Here is a 15,765-nt window from a genome sequence, read left to right on the forward strand (position 1 = left end):
GCCCCCTTCTCCCACCGACACCTGGGAAACAGCCATGCACCTGCCTTCCAGCCTTGCAGCCTGCTCTTCTGCACTCACTTGGTCGACCCTACCCTTGGGCCCCTCCCTTAGAAGAAGGATGGGAGCTGAGAGAAAAGGGAGGAGGAGAGAGAGAAGAGAAGGGAGGAACAATGGGTACAGGTAAAAAGGAAGCTAATGCTCACTTGCATTCAGTGAATTCCTAATAAGAAAAAAAGACACAGTGCCAGGTTCACTGCCCTCTATAAATATTGGAACAGAGAATATTTGCATAATCCAAACAGTCTTAATAAGACTTCTGAATTCTGTAAACAAGTGCACCCTTACTAGATATTTTTGGAAGTAGCTATTTCTTGGGATTTCACAGGAAGCGGAGCTTTTATTTAGTCACTAAAACTAGTGTCCTTTGGATAATGCTTACTATGACACCACATATGAGAGGCTGTTTACTAAATGATTTTCACTGGTTATGATATCATCTAGTTATTCTATGTGACTTCAGTGGGAAAGAGAAGAAATACGTAAGTCAGTGGTTTTCTCATTTTTAAAACATTAATTATCATTATATCCAAATGAGGCTTCACATACAGTGTTAAAGACCAAACTGTATTCATTGTGTATGCATATATATATGACATATATTTAATAGATTACAACTATACAACTATTTTCAAAGTATATAAGCTTAAAAAGAAGAAACAAAGAATGATAGAAAATGAATTGTTTGTGCTTCATTGAAAAATGTACAAGAGTTTGATATAATCGAAGAACTGCAACCCAGTGAAATTTTGGCCATAAGTAAAAAGCACTTGAATATCTTAATCAGTTTTGGAGTCAAATTTGGTTCCCCCTACATGGGAATGAACTCATCCCACAGGCCCACATCAGCTTACAGAGTTGTATGTCCAAAAACGAATAACTACATAAACCAGATATTGAGAGTATGAACTTTTCCCAGTTTCAACACTCAGCTATGCAAAGATTTGACTTTATGTTTCTATAATAGCTAGCTTTAACTTTTGAATCCTTGTTTCAACTTGGTAGCAGAAATGTTAAGTGTGCCCATTTGAGGTAAAACTTAGTTACTTCTAGAGTTAAAATCAGTAAGTTTTGGGTAAATAGCCATTTCAAGATGCATCCCTGCTCCGGCTTCCTTCCAGGAGAGATATAAGTACTAAGACGACTTCTGTATTGTCCAGAAAGGTAAATTTATGGCTTCAATATGTTGTTCTATTATTCACAAGGTACTTCTGGGTCACCTTTGCTATAAAAGTGGAGAATATTTTTAAAATAATGTTAGGACACACTCCATAAAACTTTTACAACTCACTTAAAATCATAGAAGAGCTGTATATTTCAAGATGAAGATTTAAGCTCTGGTTATTTAACAGGGTCTTAAGAGGCAGGAGTTGCTGTGTCAACTAATGTTGTGCACTATATTTCATTACTGCCTTTATGTTTTTTTAAATACCTCAAGAATAAAGTTTCTTTAAAATGTCACACTTTGCAAACTGCACATTATATCCATAGAATATAATAGTACCACTCCCGTTCCTTTTATTTATTACAGTAGATTAGTTATGCACCCTCTGCCATAGTATCTTGGCTTATTAAGATACTGCATGCTAAAAAGCATAGATGGCCCTGTAATGAGCAGTTACAAAATCTAGTCACCCATTCTTCCTTGGCTCTCTTTTTTGTTCAGAGGGAAAAATTGAGGATTGGACCTGTGCCTGAAACATTAACCACCTGATTCTGCTTGTGGGGTGGGGACAGAAAAGGGCCATCTCAACACTTAATTATTGAGAAATCCTCCATATCTCTTCAGGATTAGAGAAAAGGATTAACAATCATCAAGGTTGCTTGAACAAATCTCAAGTTCAAATTCCAGAGGAAGACAGGATGGTCTAGGGTGATCAAAACCTAGAGCCAGGGCTGGGCGCAGTGGCTGACACCTGTAATACAGCACTTTAGATGCCGAGGCAGGCAGATCACTTGAGGTCAGGAGTTCAAGACCAGCCTGGTCAACATGGTGAAGCCCTGTCTCTACTAAAAATACAAAAATTAGCGGGTTTGGTGGCGGGTGCCTATAATCCCAGCCACTTGGGAGGCTGAGGCAGGAGAATCACTTGAACCCAGGAGCTGGAGGTTGCAGTGAGCTGAGATTGCACCATTGCACTCCAGCCTGGACAACATGAGTGAGACTCTGTCTCAAAAAAAAAAAAAAAATCATCTAATTCACAAGAATTTTTTTTGCTAACATAAGTCATCCATAAACCTCTATGTAAGGTGAGCCTTTTATGAGACAACTTGATCCCTACAAAGTATTCAATAAATACAATGGACACTAAAACAGAGTCTTAATTAAAAGGGACAATTTAGAAATATTTTCTTAATTGACATCAAGAAAAAAGGTAACTTTAAAAAAAAAATCTGGTTTTGTTTTTTTTTAAACAAGTGTTAGTGAGGATGTGGAGAAATTGGAACCCTTGTGCACTGTTGGTGGCATTGCAAAATGGGGCTACTGCCATGGAAAATAGTGTGATGGTTCTCTAAAAAATTAAAAATAGAATTACCATATGACCCAGCAATTTCACTTCTGGGTATATGTGTTAGTCCTTTTTCATACCACTATAAAGAACTACCTGAGACCGTGTAATTTATGAACAAAAGAGGTTTAATTGACTCACAGTTCCACAGGCTGTACAGGAAGCATGGCTGGGAGGCCTCAGGAAACTTACAATCATGGTGGAAGGTGAAGGGGAAGCAGTCACATCTTACCACGGTGGAGGAGGAGAGAGAGATGGAGAGCAAAGGGGTCACACTTTCAAACAACCAAATCTTGTGAGAGCTCACTATCACAAGAACAGCAAGGGGGAAGTCTGCCCCATGATTCAGTCACCTTCCACCAGACCCCTCCCCTGACACGTGGAGATTACAATTCAAGATGAGATTTGGTGGGGACACAGAGCAAAACCACATCCGTATATAACCAGAGTCTCAAAGAGATATTTGCACATCCGTGTTCACAGCAGCACTATTCACAAAAGCTAGGAAATGGAAGCAATCTAGATATCCAACAACAGATGAATGGATAAAATGTGGCATATACATACAGTGGAGTATTATTCAGCCTAAAGAAGGGAGGAAATTATGTCACATGCTGTAGCATGGTTGAACCTTGAGGATATTATGTTAGGTGAAATAAGCCAGTCACAAAAGAAAAGATCAATACTATATGATTCCACTTATATGAGGTATCTAAAGTAGTTAAATTCATAGAAACAGAAAATAGAGTGGTGGCTGCCAAAAGCTAGGAAAGGGGGAGTGGGAAGTTGTTGTTTAATGGGTATAGAGTTTTAGCTGTGCAAGATAAAAAGTTCTGGAGATCTGTTTAACAAGAATGTGAATATACTTAACACTACTAAACTGTATACTTTAAAATGGTTAAGATGGTAAATTTGACATTGTGTGTTTTTAATTATAATTTTTTAAAAATCTGTTAGTTTGTCTAATGATCATAATGAAAATTAATTAAATTGTGCTCAAAAGATGTATTATGGTATAGGAACACAGGTAATTTTATTCTCTTTATTTTTGCTGGACCAGGTTTTCTGCTTCCTACATATCAGAATGGCTAGGCATTCCAAGATAATCTATCACCATAGAATCTAAGGATTCTTTTGGAATATAAGCATCATTTTCAAAAGTAATTTGTGATTCAAGAGTTGCTTAGAACCAAATTTCCCTAGGAAACGTAATGGTTTGGGTGTTTTGTTATGGGGTGGAGGGAGAAGGCGTGGTGGAAGTTGGCATGATCTCTATTTGGGTGGGGCTCTTTTTGTGTTTTTGATAGAGAATAGCTGTATTAATCAGATCAGTAGTGTATTATAGAAGGCATATGTCTTATGTTTCATTGCTTAGTTTTATGTTGTGCAGCAGCAATTTGCTAACCACAGTCCTGAAGAAATATAGCCATGCAGCAAAAGAAGCATTTATTATCAGAAACACATTTCTTTTCTGACATTACGGGAGAGTGGGAGGGAAGGTCCAGATTAACTGTACTTTTTAATAAGAGATGGAGTGCTATTGGAAAACTATTAAGGAAACTGTGGCTTTAGCTCGGATTCAAGGAAGCCCATAAGAAAAATTTACTACCTTCCAGCTTAATACTGCAGCAGGGCCCGTTCTACAGACCCACTGCTGCCTGAATGATTCTGGAGAGTATTTGCAAGCTGGGGTTGTTCTAGGAGAGGCAATCAGCTGCTGATGAGCTCCCCTGCTTAACTTTCCTAATTGATTCCACCAGACCTCCTAGTAGACTAGTTGCTAACCCTGCCCCATCCCAACTCTGGCCTGGCTCTTTCTGATGGCAAAGTCTTCAGAGACCATTTGCCAGTTTGGAGTTGGGCCTTGGAGCTGCAGAACAGGCTTGTAAAGCAGATGCGTAGTAAATGCTGCAGCCAAGTGCACAGCACATTTTCCTAAGTGGAAATCCTATGTTACAGACAGAATGTTACTTAACAGTAGGTGGGCAGTTCAATCCTAAACAGCTCAGTTCTTCCCCATCAGAGACCCTGCAGAAGCAGGCTTCTGCCACAGCTGTGGGAGGAAGAACAGTCCTTGTAACTGTTAGGAGCAGACAGTGGCTAACAGAAACAGTCTCTTGGGAAGTCCCTGTCTGTGATTTTCCTACGTAAACACAAGAAAACAAAACCCCTGGGCTTGCCGTTCACACAAGCAAGCTGCACAAAGCTTTCTTTCCTTCATCTGCATGTGCTAGTGTGCTGTTCTTCCTTTAGGTTTTACTGCTGTTTAAAGGTGTTTTTGTCCAGGTATGTAAAGGTGCCTCGCCCTTCTCCTTCTCAGGAAAAATAACTATTTATTGAGAGCCTGTTGCCATGCAGGAACTCTGTATCCATCATCTCACCTCTTCCTCATCAAACACATCTCTTCCGAGTGAGTTGCCAAATTACCCTGCTGGCTTCCCAACCTGAGGTTTTGCTTCTGTTTACATTTTACCAGAGCAAGAGAGAAAAAGTCACATATGATGTGCTGTCTTCTCATCTTACTAATCCTCTCTTCCCCAGGCCTTTCCACATCTAGAATTAAATATCTGGGCCTTGGCAGCCAGGCCAACCCCTAACATCAGGAAAGCCCACGCAAGAGCACACATGGATGCCCATATGCCTAAAGCTGTAAGAGTTATAATGCCCCTTTAATGCCTCCTCACATCCACGTTGGATATGTGCATTAAAATTCATGAAAATTAATTATTGGCCAGGTGTGGTGGCTCATGCCTGTAATCCCAGCACTTTGGGAGGCCAAAGTCAGAGGATCACTTAAAGCCAGGAGTTTGAGACCAGCCTGTGCAACATAGTGAGACCCCATCTCTACAAAAAATAAAACTTAAAAAAAAAATTAGCCAGTTTTGGTGGCGATACCTTTCATTTTAGCTACTCGGGAGACTAAGATGGGAGGATTGCTTGAGGCCAGGAGCTACAATCGCGCCACTGCACTCCAGCCTGGGCAACAGCAAAAATCTATTTCAAAAAAAAAAAAAAAAGGATTATAATAGCTTAAATTGGAAACAATCTAAATATTCAACAATGGGGCATTGATTAATTTGATTATAATATTTCTCCATATAGTAGGGTATGAGATCATCATGTAAAATTTTTAGTGATATTTATGTTATTTTGAGTTTATTAAGTGAATAAAGATTATTAAAGTGTCTTTGTAATTATTGTTTTGTTTAAAGTATATGTACACATAAAAAGATGATCCAACAAAATAGTTACCATCTCCTTGTAGTGACTTCATAAATTATATTTTCTTCTATGTATTAGTATTTTCTAAAAATTGGTATAATGAGGGGAAAGAAATAAATTTATAATAAAAATATTTGTATGCTTTAATCTAATAATTCTGTTTCCAGGAATCTCTTTTAAGGATCAAAGATGTGGTTAAATATCACAAGATAATTTATCACAATGTTATTCATAATTTTAAAATTATATCAGCTAGGCACGGTGGCTCATGCCTACAATCCCAGCACTTTGGGAGGCCGAGGTGGGTGGATCACCTGGGGTCAGGAGTTTGAGAACAGCCTGGCCAACGTGGTGAAACCCTGTCTCTACTAAAAATACAAACATCAGCCAGGTGTAGTGGCACGTGCCTGTAATCGCAGCTACTCGGGAAGCTGAGGCAGGAGAATCGCTTGAATCCGGTAGGCGGAGGTTGCAGCGAGCCGAGATCGTTTCACTGTACTCCAGCCTGGGCAACTGGAGACTCCCTCTCAAAAAAAAAAAAAGAAAAAAAAAGTAGAAATAATTCAGTAAGACGGTTGAACCTTTGAAACTTCCTCATGTTTATTCTGTTCTTAAAATGTTCTCTTTTCCTCAGAGTGACTAGCAATCAAACTCTTTTTTAAAAGGCCTACATGTACTGGTCTATGTGGGCAGAGAGTACAGGGAGACTCAGAGAGTGAGCATGCAAACACTAAATCCAGGACTGCAGAGGAGAAGATACCCAAAGGATAAAAAGATGCTCACTGAGTCAAGTAGATGAAAACCAGCCTTCTTGGTGTAAGCTCTAAGCAAGAGGGGAGACCATATACGGCCATAGCCAGGGAGTGGAAAACCCCCAGAATTTTGGAAGGAAAGGAACCTTGTGGATTCTTCAGCTCCAGGAAATAGCAAATACACCCCTATCTCCACCCCACTACCATTTACACCTACCCTAGGATCTTCTATTCAATTAGAAAATCTTTCATTTATCGAGCAAATATTTGTTGAGTGATGTGTCTGGCATAGACAAGAGAGGAAAGGAGGAAGTCTGTTTGTTTCAATTAGCCAAGTTGGTTTATTCATCTCTTCCTTCTTTAAACAAACGGCTCCTTCCCTCCCTCCCTCCAGACAAGTGTTCTGTGTGAAAACTTGATCTTTTCACATGACCCTACATCCTTGTCCACAGTGATTGGTTCCCTTCAGTGGTGGACAACTTAGCCAAGCTGAGCCTAGCTCCCTTGACCATTGCAATTGATCAAAGGGTGGTCATGTGGCCCAAAACAAGCCAATCAGACTTCTTCCCTAGCTTTTTTGCAAAACTTTATGGGGAAGGAGGGCTCCTTCCCTCCAGTTAGAGAGCCATGAGCCCAGATGTGAGCCTGGAAACTGCTAAGCGCCAGAAAAGAAGCAGAGGGGAAAATGAGACAATGATCAAAACACTCAGAGACGCAGGAGGGAGAAAGAGTCCTGCTGGCATTTAGAACCCTGTCAGGTCTTTCTGAATCACCCATTTCCTCTGTCCTTCTGGCTGTCTGGTTACCTGAGCCATTACCTTCGTGTTCTTCTGAAGCTATTTCCTATTGTATTTCTGCCATGTGAAACCAAAGGGTGATCCCCAGCACAAGGGTTTGGAATTGCAGAGCTCTGTATGAGCTCTGGTAAGCCTCCTGCGCCTAGTGAAGAAGACAGGTGCCAGATCAGAAGCTTTATTAAGATAATGAGGGAGGAGGCTGGGCACGGTGGCTCACACCTGTAATCCCAACACTTTGGGAGGTCGAGGTGGGTGGATCACTTGAGGTCGGGAGTTCGAGACCAGCCTGGCCAACATGGAGAAACCCCGTCTCTACTAAAAATACAGAAATTAGCTGGGCATGGAGGCGTGCACCTGTAGTCCCAGCTACTAGGGAGGCTAAGGCACCAGAATCACTTGAACCCAGGAGGCAGAGATTGCAGTGAGCCCAGATTGTGCCACTGCACTCCAGCCTGGGCAATGGAGTGAGACTGTGTCTCAAAAAAAAAAAAAAAAAAAAAGAGGGAGCTAATGATGCTGTCATTGGAGGGAACTCATTGTATTACCTTTTACCTATTAATATAACTGTGCCTTCACTTAACATTAATGCAAACAATCCTTGTTGAATACCTGCCCTGTATTTCCCTCACCAGGTTTTGGCCTTTTAAATTGAATCCATGCATGCCGGTTCTTCTTTCCTGCTTAACTTCATTCAGCCTACTAGGAAAGGTGAAAGGGAGGATTCCACTTATGCCCGTAACTGTGAAAATGCAACATATCTTTAGTGGAAAATTTACAAACAACCACAAGATGGGGCTGTTATGCAAGGAAGTAAAAATTAATGGTTGGCAGGAAGAGGATGCAACAGTTTCCAGCATCCAGGATAGGATATTTAAATCTTTCCTCACTAGAAAATAAGGAAAGGAAAATATTTTAAGAACATATATTCATAAAAATCAAAGCACTACTTATAACAAATTCAGGGATTACTCTTTTTAACAATCTCATGTTCCTTTTTGGGAAAGTGATACATAATTATTATAGTAGATATTTTCTGCCTATATCAAGGTTGATTGCTTGTCTTTCTTCCGGGTTTTCTTCTTCCTCATTCTTCTGTCCCTTTCAATGAAAAGCCATAACATAAAACTAAAATACATGCATTAATTTATTAATTTATTTACAGACTTCTATGTCCTCTGTATTCAACTTCAAAGACAAAGAAATAGCATTTGATATATTTAACATACTCTTGTTTCCTGGTATCTTCCACCTCAATCTAAATTAAATCACTTTGACCTCATTTTTGCCCCCTTGGGTTTGCAGTTTGAAGATCTGGAAAATTCTTGATTAATAGCAATAATGTAAGGTAGCCACGTTTTTAGAAAATCCAAAAGAAGCAAGAGGAAAGTGAACCCTGCATATCCCTTTGCCTTATGAGAGACTACAGCATTTGCTGGGGCAAGATGACCACAGAAGGCAGCCAGCTGGAGAATGCTCATTCACCCTGGAGCTGTGCAAAGCAGGAAGTCTGCAGGTAGATGCAGGGGAAGCCACAAAGAGGAAGCATTCCTGTTCCTTCTAGGGCACAGTCCAGTCTGCGTTGCGCTAACTCAAAACTGGGAGCCTCCTGTTGAGAAATGGGAAACCTAAAAATAGACCTGCAGAAAGTACTTTGACCTTGGCTTGAAAGTCAGCCCAGTGCTATGACAAGAAAAGCTTTTTCCATGAAGATTATGTTCTTAAAAGCCATATTTCATCTGCACACAGACTCCCCGTAAAGCCACACTCAGAAAATGTGCGTCTTGGCTATCCTTCAACTGCAAAATCATTATGTTAGGCTCTGGCTATTCTGGACATTAGATGTCTATGTAAGGGTTTCTTTCTGCAATTCCTTGTACAAAATATTAGGGGTTACAAACTGGATTAATAGCGACATTTAAGCAAATCTGCTATTACTGTTTGTATCCAATACCTTATGATTTTTGGAAAGAATTCAAGGACAAAGCAGAAAAATTGTTGTATTCAAGTAATTCAGAATGTACATGCTTTAGAATTAACTACAATAAACTAATAACTTTTCCTGAAGAAATCTAGCCAGAAAGCCAGGAGAATATATTTCGTTAAAGCTTTAGTAATTAAATCCAAAATTAAAGGGTACTGTCCTATAATTTCTTGCATGTGTTAGAATTATAATATTTAAAATTTGCAATATCAAAGCATTTCAGGAGACCATCATATGTAGTCTGCATGTATTTCAAGGATAACCCTTAAACGGTGATAAAAAGCTATTAAAGAGGGGAGAAAAAGCACTTTTATATACTTAGGTAACTTTCTAAGGAACAGCTGCCGCCAATTAAACAACAAATACCTTTTAAAGACTCTTGGAGGTTCAATGTTCTTTCAGTGGACTGAAAAATCTGGGAAAATGGACTTCATTAGCAACTACAAAATTATTGAAAGGATATTTGAAATGGCATTTAATACCTGCAAAGACAGAAACAATCAGTAGTTTAAAATTTCACCATAAAGATTGGTAAATAACACTGATTACAGGTCTTATTCAAACAGAAAATAATGAATATGTAATGAAAAGAGAATAATGATCCAAATTGCTCTTAATCTTGGAGTTGTGCCTATTGATTGGCCTGGAAATAATAGTGCTAATCTTACAGTAGGAAAGTCAAGTGCTTTAGAAAGTCATTAGCTTTAGGGAAACAGGATACCCATTTCATTGCACCAGTACAGTATTTTATTGAGTAAAGCCTCAAACAACTGTGTGTTTAAGAAAAATTCCAAGGTTAGCCTAAGTCAAATAACATTCCTCTCCACTCTGCTTTGTAACTGGTAAAAGCAATTTAGGTACTGTTTCTAATTCATCCACCTAAACACCTGCTGTATTCCTGCAACACAAAATAATCAAATGCAGTAAATAATTCAGCATTCCAAAAGGTAATTATTGATCTCCCACTGGCTTATTTCTAATAAGCTGAAGAAGTAATAACCTTCTCAAAATAGTAAATTTACATTTTAGACTGGCATTCCTGAGACACTCTGGCAAAGTTTCATGAACGAACATATTTATAAGCAAATATACATTAAAAAGACACAAAGTCTTTTAAAAGTCATAATTTCTCATCTCTAGGAAAAGCCTCAAAGGATTCTGAATTTGAAATATCTTTACTTCCCATTAACTTTCCATGTATCCAATTACAAGTTAAATTTACATTCTTTTCAATCCATTTTTGAGACCTTAAATGTATTCTTAGATCCTGAGCTTGAAAATTGACTGCTTTTATTTTAATTTAAATGTTAACACAGAAGCATCTGGTTAATGAAAATAGAGATACGTGAAAAGCCAGGCACAGTGACTCATGCCTGTAATCCCAGCACTTTGGGAGTCCGAGGCAGGCAGATCACGAGGTCAGGAGTTCAAGACCAGCTGACCAACATGTTGAAACCCTGTCTCTAGCCGGGTGTGGTGGCGCGTACCTGTAATCCCAGCTACTCAGGAGGCTGAAGCAGGAGAATCGCTTGAACCCGGGAGGTGGAGGTTGCAGTGATCACTCCACTGCACTCCAGCCTGGGCGACAGAGCGAGACTCTATCTCAAAAAAAAAAAAAAAAAAAAAGAGAGAGAGACAGAGAGAAAAATACGTGAAAAACCCACGCTCCTCTTAGCAAATGTGCACGGAACAAGGAACTGGCCGGTGTTAAAGGTTGCCAGGCAGGGCAGCAGAGAGCACTTTGCAATGACATGGTTAGATGAGGTCCTTAAGACCAGCTGTTTGCCAGGGAACACTCAGGGCACCTGAGAAGTGGGTAAGATCAGTTTGTTATGGGGAAGTCAGCTGAACGCAGAGCTGAAAAGAGAAAGTGCAAGCCAGAGGGAACAAGAAAAGACTAAGTCAGAGTGGAAAGAGCTTGGGCTTGGAAGTCATGAAAACCTGACTTCTGACCCTTATCAAATGTGTCACTTCCAGGAAAGGACTTCGTCTCTCCGACTTGGTGTTTTTCACGTGTCAACTGAGTATAATGATAGCACTGCCTCACGGAATTATTATAGGGTTATAAGATGGTGCATATCAAGCACTTAGCACACTGCCTACGAGTACACAGAAAGGGCTGAGCAAAGGATATGAGTATTACTACTGACTGCTGCTGCCAGAGAGGCTGGCAAAGGGAAGGTGAATGCCAGTCTCAGAGAAGGATACAAATAGGTACCTCACAGAGTCAAAGTCAGGGAGGCAAAGGGAACTAGGATGGTGTGGAATCTCCTCACTAGGCTTTGCATCGAACCAAGGACCTTCTTGTACACAAAATCATGCACACTGAAATATGTCCCTTAGAATGTTCACCTTTCCTGACCCTGTCTTAAAGATACCTTGCTCTAAATCCAGTCATTTGTAACAGCTGCTCTGGAAAGCAAATCTGGTGTCATTTCAGATCTGACAAGTGCCTTTGAGTAAGAGCAGGAAGGAGAAGCTCATCCCATTGAAAGGCTTCCTCGAGTATGCCTAGGATAGCACCCACTGGAGATGGTTTGTTAGCTTGTTTACCAAAACAAGTGATTCTTGGTAGTTGCTCTTATTTTTTTAATTCATGTGAATGGTCCCTTTATTTTTTAAAATGTGACGTAAGTATCTCTCCCTTGTTTCTGGAGAAGATGGTGAAGTTTCCATGCATCTGAGTGCAGACACTGCAGTCTGGAAGATGTGAGTGTTCTGCTTCATATTGGGAATTACGGACTTTTTTTTTTTTTTTGAGACAGAGTCTCACTCTGTCATCCAGGCTGGAGTGCAGTGGCGCGATCTCGGCTCACTGCAAGCTCTGCCTCCCGGGTTCACGCCATTCTCCTGCCTCAGCCTCCAGAGTAGCTGGGACTACAGGCACCCGCCACCACGCCCGGCTGATTTTTTTCTATTTTTAGTAAAGACGGAGTTTCACCGTGTTAGCCAGGATGGTCTTGATCTCCTGACCTCATGATCTGCCCGCCTTGTCCTCCCAAAGTGCTGGGATTATAGGCGTGAGCCACCGTGCCCGGCCGTTATGGACATTCTTAACCACATTGTGCTCTTGAAGAATTAAATAACTCCTTATTGGCCATAAAATGGTGTTTGTAAGCTGAACTCTCCCCTACTTACTGCCCTTTAGGACTAAGAGCCCAGACTTGGGGAAAGGGAAATGTGCTTTGGGGTGTTTTGCTGATCACTTTAGCTGCACAGTGTAATGAGACCATTCCCTGGGTGAGTGTGAGGAGGGGATGAACACGCCTCAGGATAGAGAAGGAGAGAAGCTTATTTGCTTCAAGGGGACTGATGGTTGGGCACAGGACTGAGGCTTGCGGATGCCTAGAAGTCCTATGTGTGGAGTGTGAGCTGCTCCTGGCCATGGAGAGGCCTTCAGGGGCTGGGCCAGGACCATGAGGTTTGTTTAGGGTCAGCTGTAAGCCGGAAGAGTCCCCACTGGTCCCTGCAGTGTCAAGCACTCAACTTGATTCCATTGGCACTTAGTAAAGTTTTTATCAAGTATCATGTTACTTTTCATTTTTGGTAAATGGCAGAGCCATATAAATTCACCAAAATGTTCAAACTGAAAACTTCCCTGTTCCTTCCCACTCTTCCACTGAAACCATCAACAAGTACTATCAATTCTGCCTCCAAAGAGCCTTAAGCTCAGGCTCGTGCTTTGTTTGCCTCTCCTGTCTCCCACCCTGATTCTGATTCTGTTGTTTTCCACCTGGGTGACAACAGGATCCTCTTCCTCTCCTGGCTTTCTCTCTTCACCTTCTATCCCATTCTTTACCAGCAACCTGAGGATTCCCTTTACAATATAAATGAAGTCAAGTCATTCTCCTGCTTAAACATTTCAGTTTCCCAGTATTCTCAGGATAAAGATCCAAATGCTTAGCATGGCTTGCAAGGTCAAGTCTGGGCTTGGTGAGCTTTGGAGAACTCAGTGAGAGCCCTGGCCTCTGGGAAAAGCTGCCTGGAAAACACAATGATAGTCAGTGCAAAGTGATCACTCAAAGTGTGGGCTGCAGGGTAGGTGACAAGAGACCGTAACAGATTTCTTGAGATTCGTCTAGAAGGGAACCCTCATTCCTGTTGGTGAGAGGTTGTGATAGGGCAGTAAAGGAAACGACTAGAGGTGTAGGCACTGGTTAAGATTTAGGGATATATCAGTGACACACCCAACCTAGGGTACTGTAACTGTAAATCAAAACAATCTTCTTTTAGTCTTAAAAACAAGAACCAAAAATTGTACAATTTAACATGTAATAATGGCTTCTATTTATCAAGCATCTGCAAAGGGGCTGGCTTTATGCCAGGCATTTTACATATTTGATTACAAAAACCTCATAAGATAATTATTATCTCCATTTTTGATATATGGGAACCGAGGCTCAAAAGGTTACTAAAAGTCAAATGAGTAATAAGGCACAAACTTTAAAAAAAAATTACCAAATTGCCTTGCTTTATGAAGGAAAGGGACAGATCTAATGTTAATTTGTCATTAACTGAGGAAGCACAGAAAGTTGGGTGTTTACTTGTTTCTTATCCATCTCCCCCGACTAGGAGGACAGAGCTTCATGAGGGGAGAGCCTGTTTTGTTCACAGCTGTCTCCCGAGCACATTGAATAGTGTCTGGTCGCAGCAGACCTGTAGGGGTTTGTTCACAGACTGAAGCAATGAAGTTTGACAGCTGCTTTCATTACTCAGTGATTTTGATTCAGAGCTTTATAAAAGTAGGAAAAATTAGTGTGAATATCCATTTTTCCATAGATTTGGTGTTGGATTTTTTTTTTCTTATTCTCTCCACTAACGTACCGTTATTAAAATACAACTAAGCCTTATTCACCGGGAGGTTTCCATTAGCAACAAGAATTAATTAAATTATGAGTCATCAGCAGATGACATACTAAGGCAGATTATCCCTCGACAATGATTGTTTTTTATTTTTCTAATTATAAAAGTAATATAGTAAAGAACACTAGCAAGATTTACTAACTTTAAAAAGTCAAGTATGTACTGTTATGAAAATATTTCTAAGATATATTTTTAGTGAAAAGAACAAGATGTAGAATAGTGTTCATGGTAAGCTTTTCTCCCATGGGATAATAATAATAGTTATTGAGAGCTTACTGGGTGCCAGGCATTATATTATATCCACTGCATGAATTATCTCATTTAATCCTTCAATAACACCATGTTGTTGGCACTATAACATTATTAGTACTATACTCCATTTTAAATAGTACTATTGCCCTCATATTATTTTTCTTGTTTTTATTTCACAACAATCCAGCACTTAGAGAAATGTTGCAACATGCAAAATACGCATACACACACACAAGCATATACATGTGTACATTTTACATCTGTATTTACTTCTATATACCCATATATTAAAAGCCAGGAGGTTGTACTAATATCTGCAATTCCATTCCTATGCCACAGAGTTGTAGTTTTCTCTCTTTTTTTTTATTTTTATTTTTTGAGACAGAGTCTCACTCTGTTGCCCAGGCTGGAGTGCAATGGTGTGATCTCAGCTCATTAAAACCTCTGCCTCCTGAGTTCAAGTGATTCTCCTGCCTCAGCCTCCCACATAGCTGGGATTACAAGCACACACCACCACACCTGGCTAATTTTTGTATTTTTAGTAAAGATGCGGTTTCACCATTTTGGCCAGGCTGGTCTCGAACTCCTGACCTCAGGTGATCCACCCACCTTGGCCTCCTAAAGTGTTTGGATTACCACAGGCGTGAGCCACCCTGCCCAGCCAGCTCTCTTTTTATATGTATATTTATTCTCCCAAATAATGCGAAGGCTGGCTCCAATTGTCTTCAATTTATTTATTCATTGAGTCACTCTCCTGTTGCCTCCACTGTCCCTATTCCTGGCAGGAATGTCTCTCCTCCCACTAGTCTCCAGCACTCCGCATCGGACCCTCTCACCGCCTACAACCTCCAAGACCTTGTGCCCCATCATGCTCTGACACCTCCACCAACACAAAAGTCCTTCTTCCTCTGTGTCAGGACCTCCCTGAGCCCCCTAAGTTGTGACAAAGACAGCTCCCTTGCCCATCAGGGATAGCCATGAGAAAGTGGCTCCATGGGTTCTAGTATTTTGAGACTGCATCGAACTTAATATGTTAGCACCTTTGGTAGCCCATTCTTAACCTGGACCAGCAGTTAGACCTAAAGCATAGATGGCCATTTAGCTAGTCATTTGCATGATAATTAAACATGAGAGATGAAAGAAAAGAAAAAGGAAAAAGAAAAAAATTGTACCAGGAAGGAAGATATTTCATGAGCTGAATCCCAAGCAGCAAAGTCACCACTAATGTCACAACGGTGTTGCCAGCTAATAATGGGGCTGCTTCTTAACTGTTGGGAAATGCAAACAGCACAACATTAAAATGGTTCTATTTTTTTCCATCCTTGCAATAA

At 40.4% G+C, this 15,765-nt stretch overlaps 1 protein-coding gene across 1 annotated transcript in view; it reads right to left on the reverse strand.

Annotated features, from left to right (window-relative positions):
- The window catches only part of UPP2 (uridine phosphorylase 2), a 143,185-nt gene that overhangs the window by 119,923 nt on the left and 7,497 nt on the right, over nucleotides 1-15,765 (reverse strand). Inside the window, exon 2 of the mRNA XM_032755658.2 lies at nucleotides 2,705-2,794. Coding sequence (XP_032611549.1) covers nucleotides 2,705-2,794 — 90 coding nt within the window. The remainder of the gene's footprint in view (nucleotides 1-2,704; nucleotides 2,795-15,765) is intronic.

This window comes from Hylobates moloch, unplaced genomic scaffold, assembly GCF_009828535.3.
Source record: "Hylobates moloch isolate HMO894 unplaced genomic scaffold, HMol_V3 SCAFFOLD_1, whole genome shotgun sequence".
Classification (NCBI taxonomy): Eukaryota; Metazoa; Chordata; class Mammalia; order Primates; family Hylobatidae; genus Hylobates; species Hylobates moloch.